General features: G+C 39.6%; 1 protein-coding gene across 2 annotated transcripts in view; it reads right to left on the bottom strand.

The window, feature by feature from the left end:
• Nucleotides 1–8195: 8195 nt before the first annotated feature.
• ARMC3 (armadillo repeat containing 3) overlaps nt 8196–15564 on the bottom strand; it is a 50756-nt gene continuing 43387 nt past the window's right edge. For both annotated transcript variants that reach the window (XM_010290783.1, XM_010290784.1), the window contains 3 exons: nt 12466–12663; nt 9870–10032; nt 8196–8405 (listed from right to left, as the gene is read on the bottom strand). In XM_010290783.1, coding sequence (XP_010289085.1) covers nt 8196–8405; nt 9870–10032; nt 12466–12663 — 571 coding nt within the window. The remainder of the gene's footprint in view (nt 8406–9869; nt 10033–12465; nt 12664–15564) is intronic.

Raw genomic sequence — 15564 nt, 5'->3', positions numbered from 1 at the left:
GGCAGCATATGAAGGGGAACTTTGGAACTAATCGGTACTGAAGCACAGATCCTTCTGGCACCTTGACTGCCAGTACTGGGCTGCATGTTCAAAGGGAGGGTCCCCTCTACACATTGTACAACTGATGCTACATGGAGTAAGTGGGTTGAACTAATCACACAACGGGCTTGAACAGGAAACCTCAGGCACCCGGGAGTCTTGGAAGTGATCACAGACTGGCCAGAAGGCAAAGATTTTGGAATATCGGCAGAGGAAGGGATGGTGTGTGCTGAAGAGGCCCCACTGTATAATAAAGTGCCAGAAAATAAGAAGCAATATGCTCTGTTCACTGATGCGTCCTGTCTTATTGTAGGAAAGCATCAGAGGTGGAAGGCTGCTCTATGGAGTCCTATATGACAAATCGCAGAAACTGCTGAAGGAGAAGGTGAATCGAGCCAATCTGCAGAAATGAAGGTCATCCATCTGGCTTTAGACATTGCTGACTGAGGAAAGTGGCCAGTGCTCTATCTCTGTACTGACTCATGGATGGTGGCAAATGCCCTGTGGGGTGATTACAGCGATGGAAGCAGAGCAACTGGCAGTGCAGAGGCAAACCCATCTGGGCTGCCGCATTGGAGCAAGGTATCACTGCCTGGGTAGAGAACCTGGTTGTAAAAGTCTGTAGATGCACACGTATCCAAGAGTCGGGCCACTGCAGAACATCAAAACAACCAGCAGGTAGATCAGGCTGCTAAGATTGAAGTGGCTCAGGTGGATCTGGACTGGCAACATAAGCGTGAATTATTTATAGCTTGATGGGCTTATGACACCTCAGACCATCAAAGAAGAATGCAACATATTGATGGGGTTGTGATCGAGGGGTGCACTTGAACACGGACACTATTGCACAGGTTATCCATGAATGTGAAACATATACTGCAATCAAGCAAGCCAAGAGGTTAAAGCCTCTCTGGTATGGAGGACGATGGCTGAAGTATAAACATGGGGAGGCCTGGCAGACTGACTATATCACATTCCCACAAACCCGCCAAGGCAAACGCTGTGTGCTTACAATGGTGGAAGCAACCGCCGGATGGCTGGAAACATCCCATGCCCCGTGCCCTATACCACTGCCCGACATACTATCCTGGGCCTTGAAAAACAAGTCTTCTGGCAATATGGCACCCCAGAAAGAATTGTGTCAGACAATGGGACTCGTTTCCAAAATGACCTCATAGACTCCTGGGACAAAGAGCACGGCATTGAGTGGGTAGATCATGTCCCTGGTCATGCACCAGCCTCCAGGAAAATTGGACGATATGATGGACTGTTAAAGACTACATTGAGAGTAATGGGTGGTGGGACATTCAAACATTGGGATACACATTTAGCAAAAGCCACGTGGCTAGTCAACACTAGGCTGGGTCACTAGATAGTCAATACTAGAGGATCTACCAATGGAACCGGCCCTGCCCAGTCAAAACTTTTATGTACTGTAGAAGGGGATAAAGTCCCTGTGGTGCATGTAATAAATATGCTGGGGAAGACAGTCTGGGTTACTCCTGCCTCAGGCAAAGGCAAACCCATTTGTGGGATTGCTTTTGCTCAAAAACCTGGGTGCACTTGGTGGGTGATGCGGCAGGATGGGGAAGTCTGATGTCTACCTCAAGGGGATTTGATTTTGAGGGACAATAGCCAATGATTTGAATTGTATGTTAATTGCTATAGAATACTGTATGTCATCACTACTATAGTTTCTATATGCCGTTTCAAAGGTATTATGGAAAGAATCACCTAAATTAATGAAGAATGAATTTTGATGAAACTCAGCAAAGGGCAGTGATGATAGAACCAGACAAGCACAGCGATGATGGAACCAGAACTGGCTTCAGCATGCAACAATCCAATACCACACACCATTTCTCCTGCCCTGAAGGACTGTTATGACAGATAGAGCCCAAAGTCACGAACTAAATTAACTCAATGGACATGTTAGAGGAATGGCCCATAGACTAAGGGAATAATATCTGTGTATATATATCAAAAGACAGGAGAGGTGGTGGTGATTAATTGGGATATGTTGGAAAATGTGGGACCTGTGCATGACGTAAATGGTATGGAATAAGGGGTGGATATTGTCCTGGTTTCAGCTGGAAGAGAGTTAATTTTCTCCTAGTAGCTGGTATAGTGCTCTGTTTTGGATTTAGGATGAGAATAATGTTGATAACACACTGATGTTTTAGTTGTTGCTGAGCAGTGCTTACGCTAAGTCAAGGACTTTTCAGCTTCTTATACTGACCTACCAGCAAGGAGGCTGGGGGTGCACAAGGAGCTGAGAGGGGACATCGCCAGGAAAGCTGACCCAAACTGGCCAAAGGCGTATTCCATAACATATGACATCATGCTGAACAATAAAACTGGGGGGAGTTGGCTGGGGGTCAGCAGCTGCTTCTCAGGGACTGGCTGGGCATCGGTGAGTGGGTTGTGAGCAATTGCATTGTGCATCACTTGTTTTGTATATTCTTTTATCATTATTATAATTTTCCCTTCCTTTTCTCTTCTACTAAATTGTCTTTGTCTCAACCCACAAGTTTTACCTTTTTTTTCTGATTCTCTCGCCCACCCCACTGGGAGGGAGTGAGCAAATGGCTGTGTGGTGTTTAGTAGCCTGCCAGGTTAAACCACAACAGAATGAAGGAATGAAGCTTGGAGGATATATTCTTCTAGTTAATCAAGGAAGATACCAGAGGTATAAAGAGCTGTGTATTTATTATCATTTCCTTGAACTCTGGACTTGTCTTTATTGGATACATCCTGTTCTTCAGCCTCTTTCTCCAGTGTGCCTTCTTTTATCTTTCTCTAAGTTCAGAAGTAACAGAGCATATACATGAAATGGGCTAAGTCCATGGAGTCAAAAAGGCATCTATTGGAAATTTGGACCTTCTACCTAGTGAAGGATAAGAGCTGTCATTTACTGTAGGGTTTAGCAACTCAGGATGGCACAAAAGTATTATGGCCAAATCCTTTATTGCATAAGGACATTGTGTATTTTGAAGGCCTGGAAAGATGACCCACTATGTCACGTTGAGCATATAATTTCCAGAGACATGCTTTTTTTTTTTCATGGTGATGAGTCAATTTGGTATCTTCTGCTTGTTTACTTATTGCGCAGCAATGGATTTATCTGTCATGGAATCATAAGAAAACTTTGACTCATGTTAGGGTTCAGGAAAACCACAGAGCTCTACAGAGCATCATGAGATCTATGATATTGATACAGGTTAGGCTTCCCATTGTAACCACTGACTTTGCAGCTAATCTGGAGAATTTTAAAGATACCTTACTGGACTTTGCATAGTAACATTCTCGAAAAGAGCTGAACTTGCTCCTCCATATCCCTTCATTCTAGGAAATCTTGTAGCTAAATGTTCAGACATTGTCAATTGTATATGATTACAGGCTTTTAGGGGAAAAAAAAAGAGAACCCATCACAAACTCTTCAATATTGTATGGAGGTCTAGTCTCATCTCTAAAAATACAGTATAACTAAAAGATAGACAAGTAAGGAACAGCACAATGACCAAATCTATGGGTGAGAGGCCATACATGAAGTGATTAAATATACCCTGCATGTAAGTATAATTAGGGAAGCGTATACTGAGGGAAGAAAGGATGGAGACCCAAAAGAGCACAAGCCTTATGGTGAAGCTAAGTAGGAAATGAATGTCCACTGTCTCTTCTACCACAAAAACTAGGAGATATTAAATGAAAGCAGCAGATGACAAGTTCAGAATAAATGAAAGAAGATGCTGCTTTGGACAACTGTAAGAGCTATTAAATACATAGGCACAGAGCAAGTCCCCGAATTGCAAACTGCTGAACACTACCAAAGTACTCTGGAAATGTATATTTGTGCCATGTTCTTAACCTTTTCTATGCTGACCATCGCTGGAGATGGGCTACTTGATTGGACAGACTCTGTGCTGGAGCCTGGACATCTATTTTTATGCTTTTTTCTTCTACTTTCCTGCGATGGCATATGCTGTCTTCAGGCTTTGAATTATATGGGGATTTTTTTTCTTATTTTCAGTCTTGTGAAAGGAAATAGGTACTGCCAATGAGTTGTTGGGGAGAAGACCCTTGTATAAACCAGCAAGAGAGCTATGAATATAATAAATGTGTTAATGCAATTTTCTATCTTAACTAAGTTGGTATGTTAGCCAGTAAATGTCTACTGCCTCTGCACAGTCTCCATTTGTGTTGATAATGAGCTGGATTTATGGAGAAATGAATCACAAAGTAGAAGAGTGCAGATTCATGCAAAGAAGCTATGGATGAAATAATGTGTCACTATTCAAAACTTGTGTTTACTAACAAAATATTTTTTGTTTTTCCCTAAAGCCAAGTTTGATGTCAAAAATAACAGAATAGAAGTTCCTCTTGGAACTGAAAAGAACACCTGTTTTGCTCTAAGAGCCTTGGATCCTTCTCAGGATCCAGAGTTACTCAGCAACAGAGATGTACTGGAGGAAGAGCTTGTTTCAATTTCTACTATGCAAGGGAGTACACAGTTTGAAGGGGTGATGTTCTGCCATTGCTGTAGTTTAGCAGTGGGTAATCAAACTATTTGAAATGTGTTAATTCTATCAATCACACAGCAGTTGCTCCCTGCTAGTATAAAGATAAAACAAGAGTAAGTTAATCTCTGTGCTCCTACTGCTCAGGGATCAAGGGCAACAGAAGGGAAGCATGGAAGTGCTGGTACCGCTGCTGCCAGCAATCTGTAGTGCTTCTGCACCTGCTTGGGAAAAACAGAAGAATCCATTTCTGCAGCAAGATGTTTACCAGAAGCACCCCTCAGAAGCAGATCTCAGCCAAAAACTGGTCTGAAAAGCCTGACATTATCCACCTCGAATCCCCTTAGCCTCAATGGTTCTGGCAAACGCAGAACAAGCAGAGGCAGAGAAGTGTGCAGGGTCAAAGCATTAGACTCTCTCATACCAAAAGCTCTACTGAAACTTGAAGCCACTTTGACAGTGCCACCAATTTTGGTCTGCTGCTTTGCTGGTTCGTGTTCATTAGAAAGTTAGAAATCACGTCTGACCTTTCATCAACACAGTCCAGTTTTGTATTTCTTGATATGCAGATGTGCTTCATATTAAACATTGTGTTTTTCAATGCCAAATCAAAACCAAAATCCTTTTTTATGAAAATGAATGGCAGGTGTGTGCGTATGCATGTGTGGTGTGTCAGTTCCAGATGCCTTCAATAGACCCTGCAGTAAGCAGCAAGCTGAGCAGGGTGCTACCTAAGTGCAGCACAGTCAGTATGAAGTTGGGTAGTTCCAGTGAACCAGAGGAACCAAGACTATGGTGTCTTCATGCTAGCTTCTCTCAGAAGCACAGACATCACAGTAAGAATGACTTAGAGATGCCTCTTTCAAATCAGGATCTACTGCCTGCATCGTTGTCCTGGGATAATCATCTACATACCCTGTCTTTCAAGAAGCTGAGCATGTCTCATTTGGTTTTCATTCTGCACAGCTGCTGGCCATGATGCCTACTTCTGTGTAACTGCCCAGTGGTTACAGCTATGGAGGAATAAACCTCATTCCAGCTTCTGTCTTTGCTTAAGAGAGCCTTTCACCTCACAGCAGAGCGCCTAACCAGCCGGGTGGTGTTCTAGGTGGGGTGCAGTTTCTACATATTGCAATAGACACTCAGTAAACTATAAGAACATTTCTGGCAGTGGGCACTGGAGACCCAGACTCTTTTACTAAAGGAAAAACCTCATTGTTACCCCAATATTAGGCTGAAAGGCTGCTCAACATTTCAGTTTCTATAGCCTATTATTCCTACATTCTTTTCTACATAATAGCAGAACTTCAAAAAGAGGAATGAAGAGTGCTTAGTGCCTAGAATATATACTGGCAATTAGGTAGCTACAAACTGGTTTGCTCATGCTTAGGAAGGCATCAAGCCTGACGACTCTGTCCTGAGTGACCGATCTGCCCAATGAACTATTATTTAAAAGGAAATATGAGGCCCTTCCCTATCTCCTCCTTAAAACAAGGTAGAGGATCACTTCACTCAGGCACGGCCCAAGCCATGCTGGGCATGTCCTGGGAATATTTGCCCACCTGAGCCCTGAAGAAAGTTTTGAACATTTTGCTTTCTGATTCAGATCTGGAATGAATGGGAGCTGGGCTGCTTTTGTCAAGGCTGGGGGAATTCTTCACCAGAGCACGGGTACTGCTGCTGATCCCTGGGAAGCATCAAATAAAAAAGTGTGGCATCTCTTAACTTACTTGACAACTGAACTGCAGTTTAGTTTTCAAAATAACAATTTGGGATTTAAGTGTTTATATTCTACTTAGATCTCATTTCTGACACCCAAATGCATTACAATTTTCAAGTGACAGAACTCAGCTAATACAAAGCTAGAAATTGTGAAACACATAAAAGAACCTCTGTCCAACATTTTTGGATCATCAACGTCTGCATTATAAAAGGCCAGGTAGTATGTTTTCGTTTGTTTAGCTAATCATTTTATGTAAAGTAAGCTTGTATATCTAGAATAGAAGTTTCCCAATTTTTATTTTGAAAAACTTACATTTTGTCTTTTTTTAAAATATTGACTTTTATTCAAAACAACAGAAATGGCTTTGTTTTTCAAGACTTTCTCAGACCAAATAAGTCACACTTTAGCATTATGGTTTCAATACAAAATAATGTAAGAAAACTATAAAAAATGACAGCTAGTAGGAAATTCTTATTTTACTTCCACTTACTGCACTTTCAAAGTTGCATGTTTCTATATCCAGTTATTCCTGCCAGTGACAGCGTACCACTTTTCATCAGTCCCTACATAGCAATTGCTACATAGCAATGCTAAAAAACACACCCTCCCTTTCCACTCGGTTCTCCTAGTGTATCACGTATTTTGTTTCCAGAGTTCTTTTTCATGCTGATGTCTAGAGTACTGCTGAACATAAGGTAAAAAAATGAACATGAGGCCAGATAAGTGAATTTACAACAGAAAGATAAAATGTTCCCCAAAGGGCTACCAGAAAATCATGCTGCACGTCAGAGGAGGAAGGAGGGGGAGTGGTGGGATCATGCTCATAAGCAGTAATTAATACAAAAGATTGAAAACTCCTCAAACCAAAGCAGACTATACAAGTGACTGTGCTTATATAAACATTAAAAACATAAAAGAACACAGACCCCAATTTCTTTATCACATTTGGGCAGGGGCGGCAGAAGTAAATGCCTTGTTGTTGGTGTTCTGGTCTTCTGAAATTCAGTTTTGCATAATGTTGCCTGCATTGGCCTAACTTCTGTACAGGACATTTTCTCAGTTTTCCACAATAAAGTAAACTTACTTCATAGTGGTGCTCCCTGAAATACTCCAGGACATTCCTGACAGCTTCACCAGAAAGTGTTTACAGGATTGTTCTAGCCAGTGTTTTACCTCTCTCAGATGCACCACCACGCTTCAGCAGCGCCACGTTACCCAAGGCTGCAAGAAATACAAATTCCCTGTCTAAAACTGCTGCTTTCTCAGAGTCCATTTTATCTTCGAGTGAAAAATGAAGAATATAAAGGGCGATTGCAAGCAATAACTTATCAATCATCTGTCTTCCCTGTGCCAGGACAAACAGTATTTACTTTCATCCAGACTATGTTATTATCTGTATTATTAACTCTGCCAAGTTCCAAGAAATATAAATGGGATGTTTTCTACAGAGGCTGAAAGTATACTGTTATCTTAGTTCTTCTAACTCTCAGTTCTTGGGTTATTTCACACAAAAAATTGTCCAGTTGTTTTTAAGTGACTTGTTATTTCACCAGATGTCACATTTTCTTGCTTCATGGGTGTATAATTCCTATAAATGTGCATGGGAGTTGAAGGAACATAAGAAAAAATAATATATCGTATTTTGGAAATAATTTAAACCTATTTAATAAGCATTATAATGTTAACACATACCAAATATTCTTGATCTACCAAATTTTATTTTATAGTTTTACCATTTATTCTTAAAATAGTACCAAAAAATTAACAAAATTTCTAAGCATTGAAGTTGTATACCTGAAATATGTTTAATTAAACATTTAGGACAACATACCAGATACGCTTCTTTTTGCTAGCTGGACTTGACACCCCTTATGTTTCATAAATATTAGTTATTTTGGCAAAAATTGTCAAGATAATTAAATATGTTTGTACTGAACTGCCTCTGCACTTCCCTGTTTTATCAAAAAGCCTGGCTGAAACATTAGATCTACAATATACTCTTGAGGAGGAAGCAGAAGCCCAGCTATTCCTTGAGGAGAGTCATCAACCAATTTAACTTCATTCCAAGCTCTGTTATACTCGCCACGAACTAAACTACAGCCAATGCCAATTCTGTCTGCTATCACCTAAAAAGGAAAGAAAAAGGAGTTAATCACAGTTAACACATGTAGCTTGTCCGACATACAGTAAGGCTAAGAGATACTTAAAAAGAAAGCAAATACCTGAAAGGCCAAGAGCTATCTTGAAACAGACTTCATCAACCTCTAAAGTGTTCCAAACTGCAAATCTTTACTGTTGGTTCTGCTTCGAAAGTGTAGATTTTTAAATATTATTTATTTCTACCATATTCTATGCACAACATGAAAAATACTCATTTTAACTCTTTTCAGCCACATTTGTTTATCAGCCAGTCCTTCAGATCTCAATGAAGTGCAATACCCATGGTACCCAGCAAAGTTTTTGTTCTAGTTGGAAGACTTATTTCTGAATAACACTTAGAAGAACTGTCCAGGTACATGGCACATATATAGCTAGTATGAAATACTAAGTGTAAAAATGTAACATTTTTATCAGTGTAAGTTTAGGACTGCTGCTCCACTCCAAAGCACGCCTCTGGCTTTTCGGTCCCGCGAACGTGGGAAGCAATGAAATGCGAGGCAAACGCCTGCTAGATGAAACACCTGCCTTTCCTCTGTGCTGTGCTATCACTGACAAACCTATAATGGTTTCCAGCTACAAAACTGCTTTCTCAGAATGCATCTGCTGTGAAGGAATGAAACCCTGAAAGACTTTAACTTGTTACAAATGGACAAGGATATCCATTGCTTAGACTGCTGTGGCTTTAAGAGAGATGATCCATCCCTACAAAGGTTTCTTAGGACAGTGGAGGATAAGTGAACATCAGTGCTGCTTCAGCACAATTAAGTCGTGCCCTCCGACCTCTACAAAATACATCAGAAACTTTCCTTCCCCATGGATACCATAAATTTAGGATTGTGCTCTTTCTCTTGCATACTGTTTCCCAGGTCCTTCCCACTTAATGTGCTAGGCCCTCGCTTCTCTTTTCCTTTCCATCCGAGAAGGAGAAAAGTCCAGCTACCCAATGGCCAAGGAAAAAGGATGGGACAGATAAGCAGGCTGCACCAGTACGTCTTCGCATGAAGACAGAAGCAATTAATCTTCCCAGTCTACAAAACTGCAACATAAAAGCTGTTACACACTATCATAGAATACTGGATAGATACCAAAGAAAGATTTCCCAACTAGTTTACATTTGCAGCATGGAAAAAAAAGGAAGCTGCATAATTCAATATTTTACAGTTTACAGAAAATGTAAAATGTTTTGATTCCCAATCAAATATTTTGGCTTTTTGCCATTTATCAAGTATTCTGCTGATATCACTTAAGACAATTTAATGACAACAAGAATGTTTACAGAAAGAAGCAATGCTGGCTTTTATTCACTGGGAAGTCAACTTTGCCAATGAAAAATGACTTAAGTGTATACAAAAGCTTTTGCATGCATATAAATATTACACTGGTGTATACTTTAGTTTATAATATCCATTTAACATCAATAATTAATGTACCTTGAAAAGTAAAGCCCTGTGGTAGAACGTCCCTTTTTTGACTTTCCCGATAGGCACAATGTTGCATTTCAGTTCAAATTCTATTTCACTTATGTGAAGTTCCCAGCTGAAGTCATGCAGTTTTTCTCTTTCAATCGGGCCACCCATCTTGTCTGCAACAAACCTGTTCCAATGTATACCAGGATAATTACATCTATAATTCCTCCTGTATTTATCACAAAAATGTAGCAAAATGAAATGCGTACAAGAAATAAGTGAATGACATATACGACTTTAATACTTTTTCTATGTTGACTTTAATTATTTTATTTAGTAACTGGTATTTTAAATATGATCACTGTTAAATACAGGTAGCCATAACTCAGGTCATTCATATTTGTCACAGACCTAAAGCAAGGTGCAACAGCTGTCAGCAGAGATTCTGGAGAGGTCTAGTATAGGCACAAAGTCCTCAGAGAAAATCATCAATAACAATGCAATTACTGAGGAAGCAGTTCGGAAGCTAGTCTCCCTCCTTACAGCTAACAGATTACATGAGCTACATATTACAATCCCTAGCCCTTCCATTTGTTTGGAATAGTAATAAAGACATGAGAATATATATGACAAAAATAAAGCCACAGGTAATGATCCCAACATAGGAAAGCAACTATATCCAGAAAGGGTACTTCAACTTCTACATGTGCTTTCTTATACTGCAGGGGGTCGGGGGTGTGTATTTATCCATTAAAAAGAATGGCTCAGTCAAAGAAAGAGAAGATCAGAACACACAATCTGTGCTAACACTGCAAGAAGTGTGTCTTTTGGGTGACTGTGCACACACAGGATCAAGCCCTGATTTGTAAGTCCTTATGCCTCCTCATACACACACCTCCGCCTCCCCTGTGCATGGCTCCTGTATGTAAAGACCTTTGTTCCTCCGAGTGTCCTCAGCCACAGGCACAAGTGTTATCGAGGGTTCTCCCTCTGGACAAGGTGTTGCAGAGCTGACATGGGAATCACAAGCCACTGCTTCAGACAGGGAGCTAGAATCTGCAGTAACTGTGAACAGGTGCTGTCCTCACAGTACATGCATGCAACCTCAAAACCTGTATTTCCCAAAACCTAGGGTGTGAGGAGGTGCTGGTTGCAACAGCATGGCTACAGGGAGTTATCACTGAGCAGGCTAGACATTGTATCTTGAAGTTGAGAATTACTGGATAAGCCTGAAGAAGTGGGGAGCTCCAACCAGTCCCTTGTGCTGCTTGTGCCTACAGCCAGCCCTCAGTAGAGTGCAAAGCTTCTTGAGCCTACGTGCACCCGCTCTTGTGTGTGCACAAAGATGTGCTGCGTTTGTTTAAAAGGAGAGAGCCAGCACTATCGTGTGTTCCCTCATCTGCCTGGCTCCCTCCCCGGTGAGCACAGCAGGAGCTCTGCTCAAGCTGCCAGGCTGCTGAGGGCTGCCGCAGCTGCCTCCTCCTCCCCTTCCTACTCAACAGACGCTGTTCAGGCAGCCACTTAAAATGGAACATACACATTAAAATCCCCACAGAAAACATTCTACTTAAATTTCCCGTGATTGTTTTGCTGGGTTGTGTGTCTGCAAGTATTTCATTGGTGTGTTTGAAGAGCGGATCTGAAAGAGCATTTTATGGATTCCACCTTGAGGAAGGCAGCATGATTTATATGCAGCTTGATAGTTAAGGATGAGTATCTGTCCTGTCAAATTTTGCAATCAACAGAAAAGTCATTCCTCATATCACATTAGACCACTTCATTAAAAATGAGAGTTAGTAGAAGAAATGCATTTTGTGAGACTCAGCGGGATCTGACGCCAAACTCTCCAGATTCAGGAAGCAGCAGGAAACTGCTAAGATAGTAAAGGTTAAACTAAGGAGAAGATGAAAGCAGACACACGGCTTGGAGATGACAGTGATTGGTGTCCAGGCCGAGTAGTCAGTGTAACTAATGAATCACACATTGATAACAACAGTCTGTACACGCACCGTTGCAATATTCTGGCACTATTAAATCATCAGGATGTTAATTACTGTAGCACCTAAAAACTACACTAGAAAAATGTCTCATGCTTTGGGCTCCAAAGGAGAACAAAATACAAGAGAGTTTCTGTCCCAAGGGGTTTCCAAACCAACTAGGCAAGAGATTGTAAGAGAAAGAACGGACATGACGCATACAACTTGCAAGAGTCTCAGTATTAGGCTAGGGTTGTAGCCTGGGTATTTAGGCTCTGCAGCACCTGCGTCTCTCCTGTTCCTTGATGATATAGATGCTATATGCAGCTGATGTGTTCATTGGAAAGGATCAGTACAGATCTATAAATATGAAAAAACCTGAAATCGTCCATGTGAATATTTACAAAATGAGAAATTTGTAGCCTTTTGTTGCAAGTGATATTTTATTTTCAAAAAATTAAACTAATTGAAGCAAAATTAGAAACAAAAAGCTTAAAAACTAAAATTATGTCAAAATTCTGGACCAAAGCTGGTTAAGGACACAAAAAATAACAGATTTGTCAAAGTTGCCCTTGGATGAGAAAACCATTATTTTACCAAATAACTTATTTGCATTATTTATGGAAATACAATTCAGTACTCACTGTGCAAGAGCCACAACCTGTTCCCGGGTAGTAGTTAGTGGTAGGATTGTTTGGGAAGCATCATTAATGTAATCCAGTAAAATGAAGTCAGGTGGTGGTAGCCAATGTGAATTTTCTAGATTTAATCCATCCTGGACTTCAGATATAATCTGAATAACTTCTTTCATTTTTTCCTCTTCTTTTTTCCCCTTTCCTTTTCTTACATAGAAAACAATATACACTTATTTAGAATACTGTAATCTCTAAGTCCAAATTCTAATACAGTAGTTCTCCAACAGGACATTTTAGACAAACTGAGTTTGGGGGAAAGGTAGGGGAAATCTTTTCTCTTCATAATGAATAGTCCAAAATCTACAAAGCTGTAGACAATATTTGTGGAACATGCCCTCTGCAGATGATTAGGAACCAAATGACACTACCGTATTAATATTCCTGTAAATTCTTCTCATTTTATGTTTGTCTGTGGCTCTGATATGCTTTTCCCATGTATGGATTATCCAGGGGAGAAGACACCTACATACAGCTACATAATAATAAGAACAAGGTTTTAGAGAGCATATAGGAAACATTTTTAGACAGTTACAGTTTGGTTGCGTATGGTCGTGAATTAAAAATCATGAACTCCCATGAGTTTTTATTCAATAGAAATCTGGACTTCAAATAAAGGAACAAATAATATGAAGAGCATGGCTGAAATCTTGACAGGACGTGCCAAGCGGTAGTCTCTGTAGTTGCAAATCCATGTACTTCGAGCATTATACAAACTACAACGTGGTTTGTCAAACAAAGATTTTATGAGAGATCTGTTTTTGCTGACTTTTTTCATTGTACACGCTACATTTTTCACTAATGTTCAGAATCCGAAAAATGACTGTGATCCTAAATAGGCATCATAAGCACCTAGCAGAGGTATAAATGAAATGCTTGTTCTGCTTAGCTAGAATACTGTGCATTTCACAAGTTATGCAGCAACTATAAAATCAGTATCTTACCAGAGGTATTGTTAAGACCTATACAATCAGACAGTTTAGGATTTTTTATTTGTGGGAACACATGGAACTTGTGTTTTGTAAGCATTATGTCTTTTCTCAGCATAGGTCCTGAATAATTCTAATGTGAAATATGACAAAATTTCTTTCCTCATTTAACAGTTCTGGCTTATTTTTTAAAATCCACAATACTTCTGGCATTCTTGGAAGGAAAAAAAAGAAATAAAGGACCACTAGAGTACATGGTGTCAGGGCACACTATCATTATTGTATGCTTTTCAATTTATTCTTAAAATTTTTACGATGAACAGCACTCTTAAGATGGAAGGCACTGGACAAAGCAGAAGGGCATATACCTTTATCAGTAATCTAATTCAAGCAATTTGTCTTCAGAATACTTCGCAAACTTTTCTTTTACCTACTGAGATTTATCATATTCACAAAAAGCCTTTTGCATAGATTTCACAAAGCACATTTTTTTAGAAGGATAACCAATTAAGATTTTATCTTCAAATTATAGAAAATTCACCACCCTCTTAAATAAACTGCTCTGGTTATTAATTACACTTATACTTGAAAAAAGCAGACAAACAGTTTTCTTTATTTAATCTAATGTGACTCTATCTAACTATAGCCAGGGGACCATACAATGCTAGATTAAGCAGCTACCTAATTCTCCATTTCTATACTTACAATTATGGTTAAGAATACCCTGTTTAAAAAAAATAATGAATTATTCCCACCTCCCTGGTGTCTTACTTAGCAGGTTTTCAAAACAACTATTTCTACAAATGGTATAATTCTTGTTCCTTGGCCATTTTCTCTATTCGTGCCCTGCTCTTCCCTTCTATTCTCCCAGTACTTTCTTTTCCCTGTTAAAAGTGCACTGCTAAATTATAGTGCTATAGCAGAATTTGTTCCCTTTTCCTGTCTACTCAAATGACTCTTGAATCACTCTTATTCTCCTTCTTTTCAGTTTTCAGTAAGAAAAAACCTGAGAAGGACAGGTTTGAACAATGGTTTGTTTGTTTTTTTCTGTTCCTTATTTCTCTGAGGTATGACTATGTTCTGTTCCTTGGTGGAATGGCTGATATAAGGTTGTCTTCCACCCCCACCTCTACCCTACTCCTCAATTCTTCAGTTCACCATGTCTGTCTTAGAGCTCAGTGCTATGAAATAATCAGTAACAATTGCAGTAGACTTCTGCTATCTTTTTCCTATCCTCTTTTTTATTCCTGTTTTATTTACCAATGGGAATTACGACATCAGAAAAAAATCACTCCCCTTTCCCAAAGCTGTCTCACTACTTTTGAGACATACTTGCCGCAGATGCAGAGGAACATTGCAAATGAGAACTCCTGGTAGTTAACAGTCTCCAAGCTGTTTCTGATTCCTGTTGCAACTTTAGTACAGAAGTCCAATGGGTCACCAGAGGGTCAGTGTGAGGAAGAAGGCAGCCAATATGATACCCTACCACCAAAAGACAGCCATGACACCTATTTTCTTTCCTTTTTTTGCCTAGCTTAATGCTTTGGCTGTCTTTAGAAAAGGACTGAATGAGCATTGGAAAGTATTTCCTTAAATGCTGTACTGGAACACAGCATGGAATAAATGTCCATTTATCAGTCTACATTAAATATTATCTTTTAGCCCAGTCAATGTGTATATCAGATATGCAACTGTTTGATCAAAAATGTTGCTGTCTATGCAAATATATGTCAAACTATCAACTAGGCACTTCCTCTACATCTAATTCAAACAATTCCAGCAGACAATTACAACTGCCCTTTCTCTTAGCTTTCAACTATGGTTTATATAAAGTAGTATCACTTTTTCAAAACAATGGCTTTAAACTGTGTTCAGTAGTACTTTGCAAAATAATGATGAACAGAAATATATGATCAAAGGAACAAAATATGTACGAAAAAGTCTAAGCATGTTTGAGACTTGGAGTCAGATACTGACCTTCAAGTAACTCCCATATATCTCACAAATTAATAATAATAATGATGTATGAATTATGGATTCAAAATGAATGACAATGGGGTTATAAATCATACAGCTTGATCATGACATTCAAAAGCAATTATTTCATACTTGAAGAAGTCTT

This window comes from Phaethon lepturus, unplaced genomic scaffold, assembly GCF_000687285.1.
Source record: "Phaethon lepturus isolate BGI_N335 unplaced genomic scaffold, ASM68728v1 scaffold9247, whole genome shotgun sequence".
Lineage (NCBI taxonomy): Eukaryota > Metazoa > Chordata > Aves > Phaethontiformes > Phaethontidae > Phaethon > Phaethon lepturus.
The sequence above is the reverse complement of the archived record's forward strand: the minus strand, read 5'-3'. Positions and strand labels throughout refer to the sequence as shown.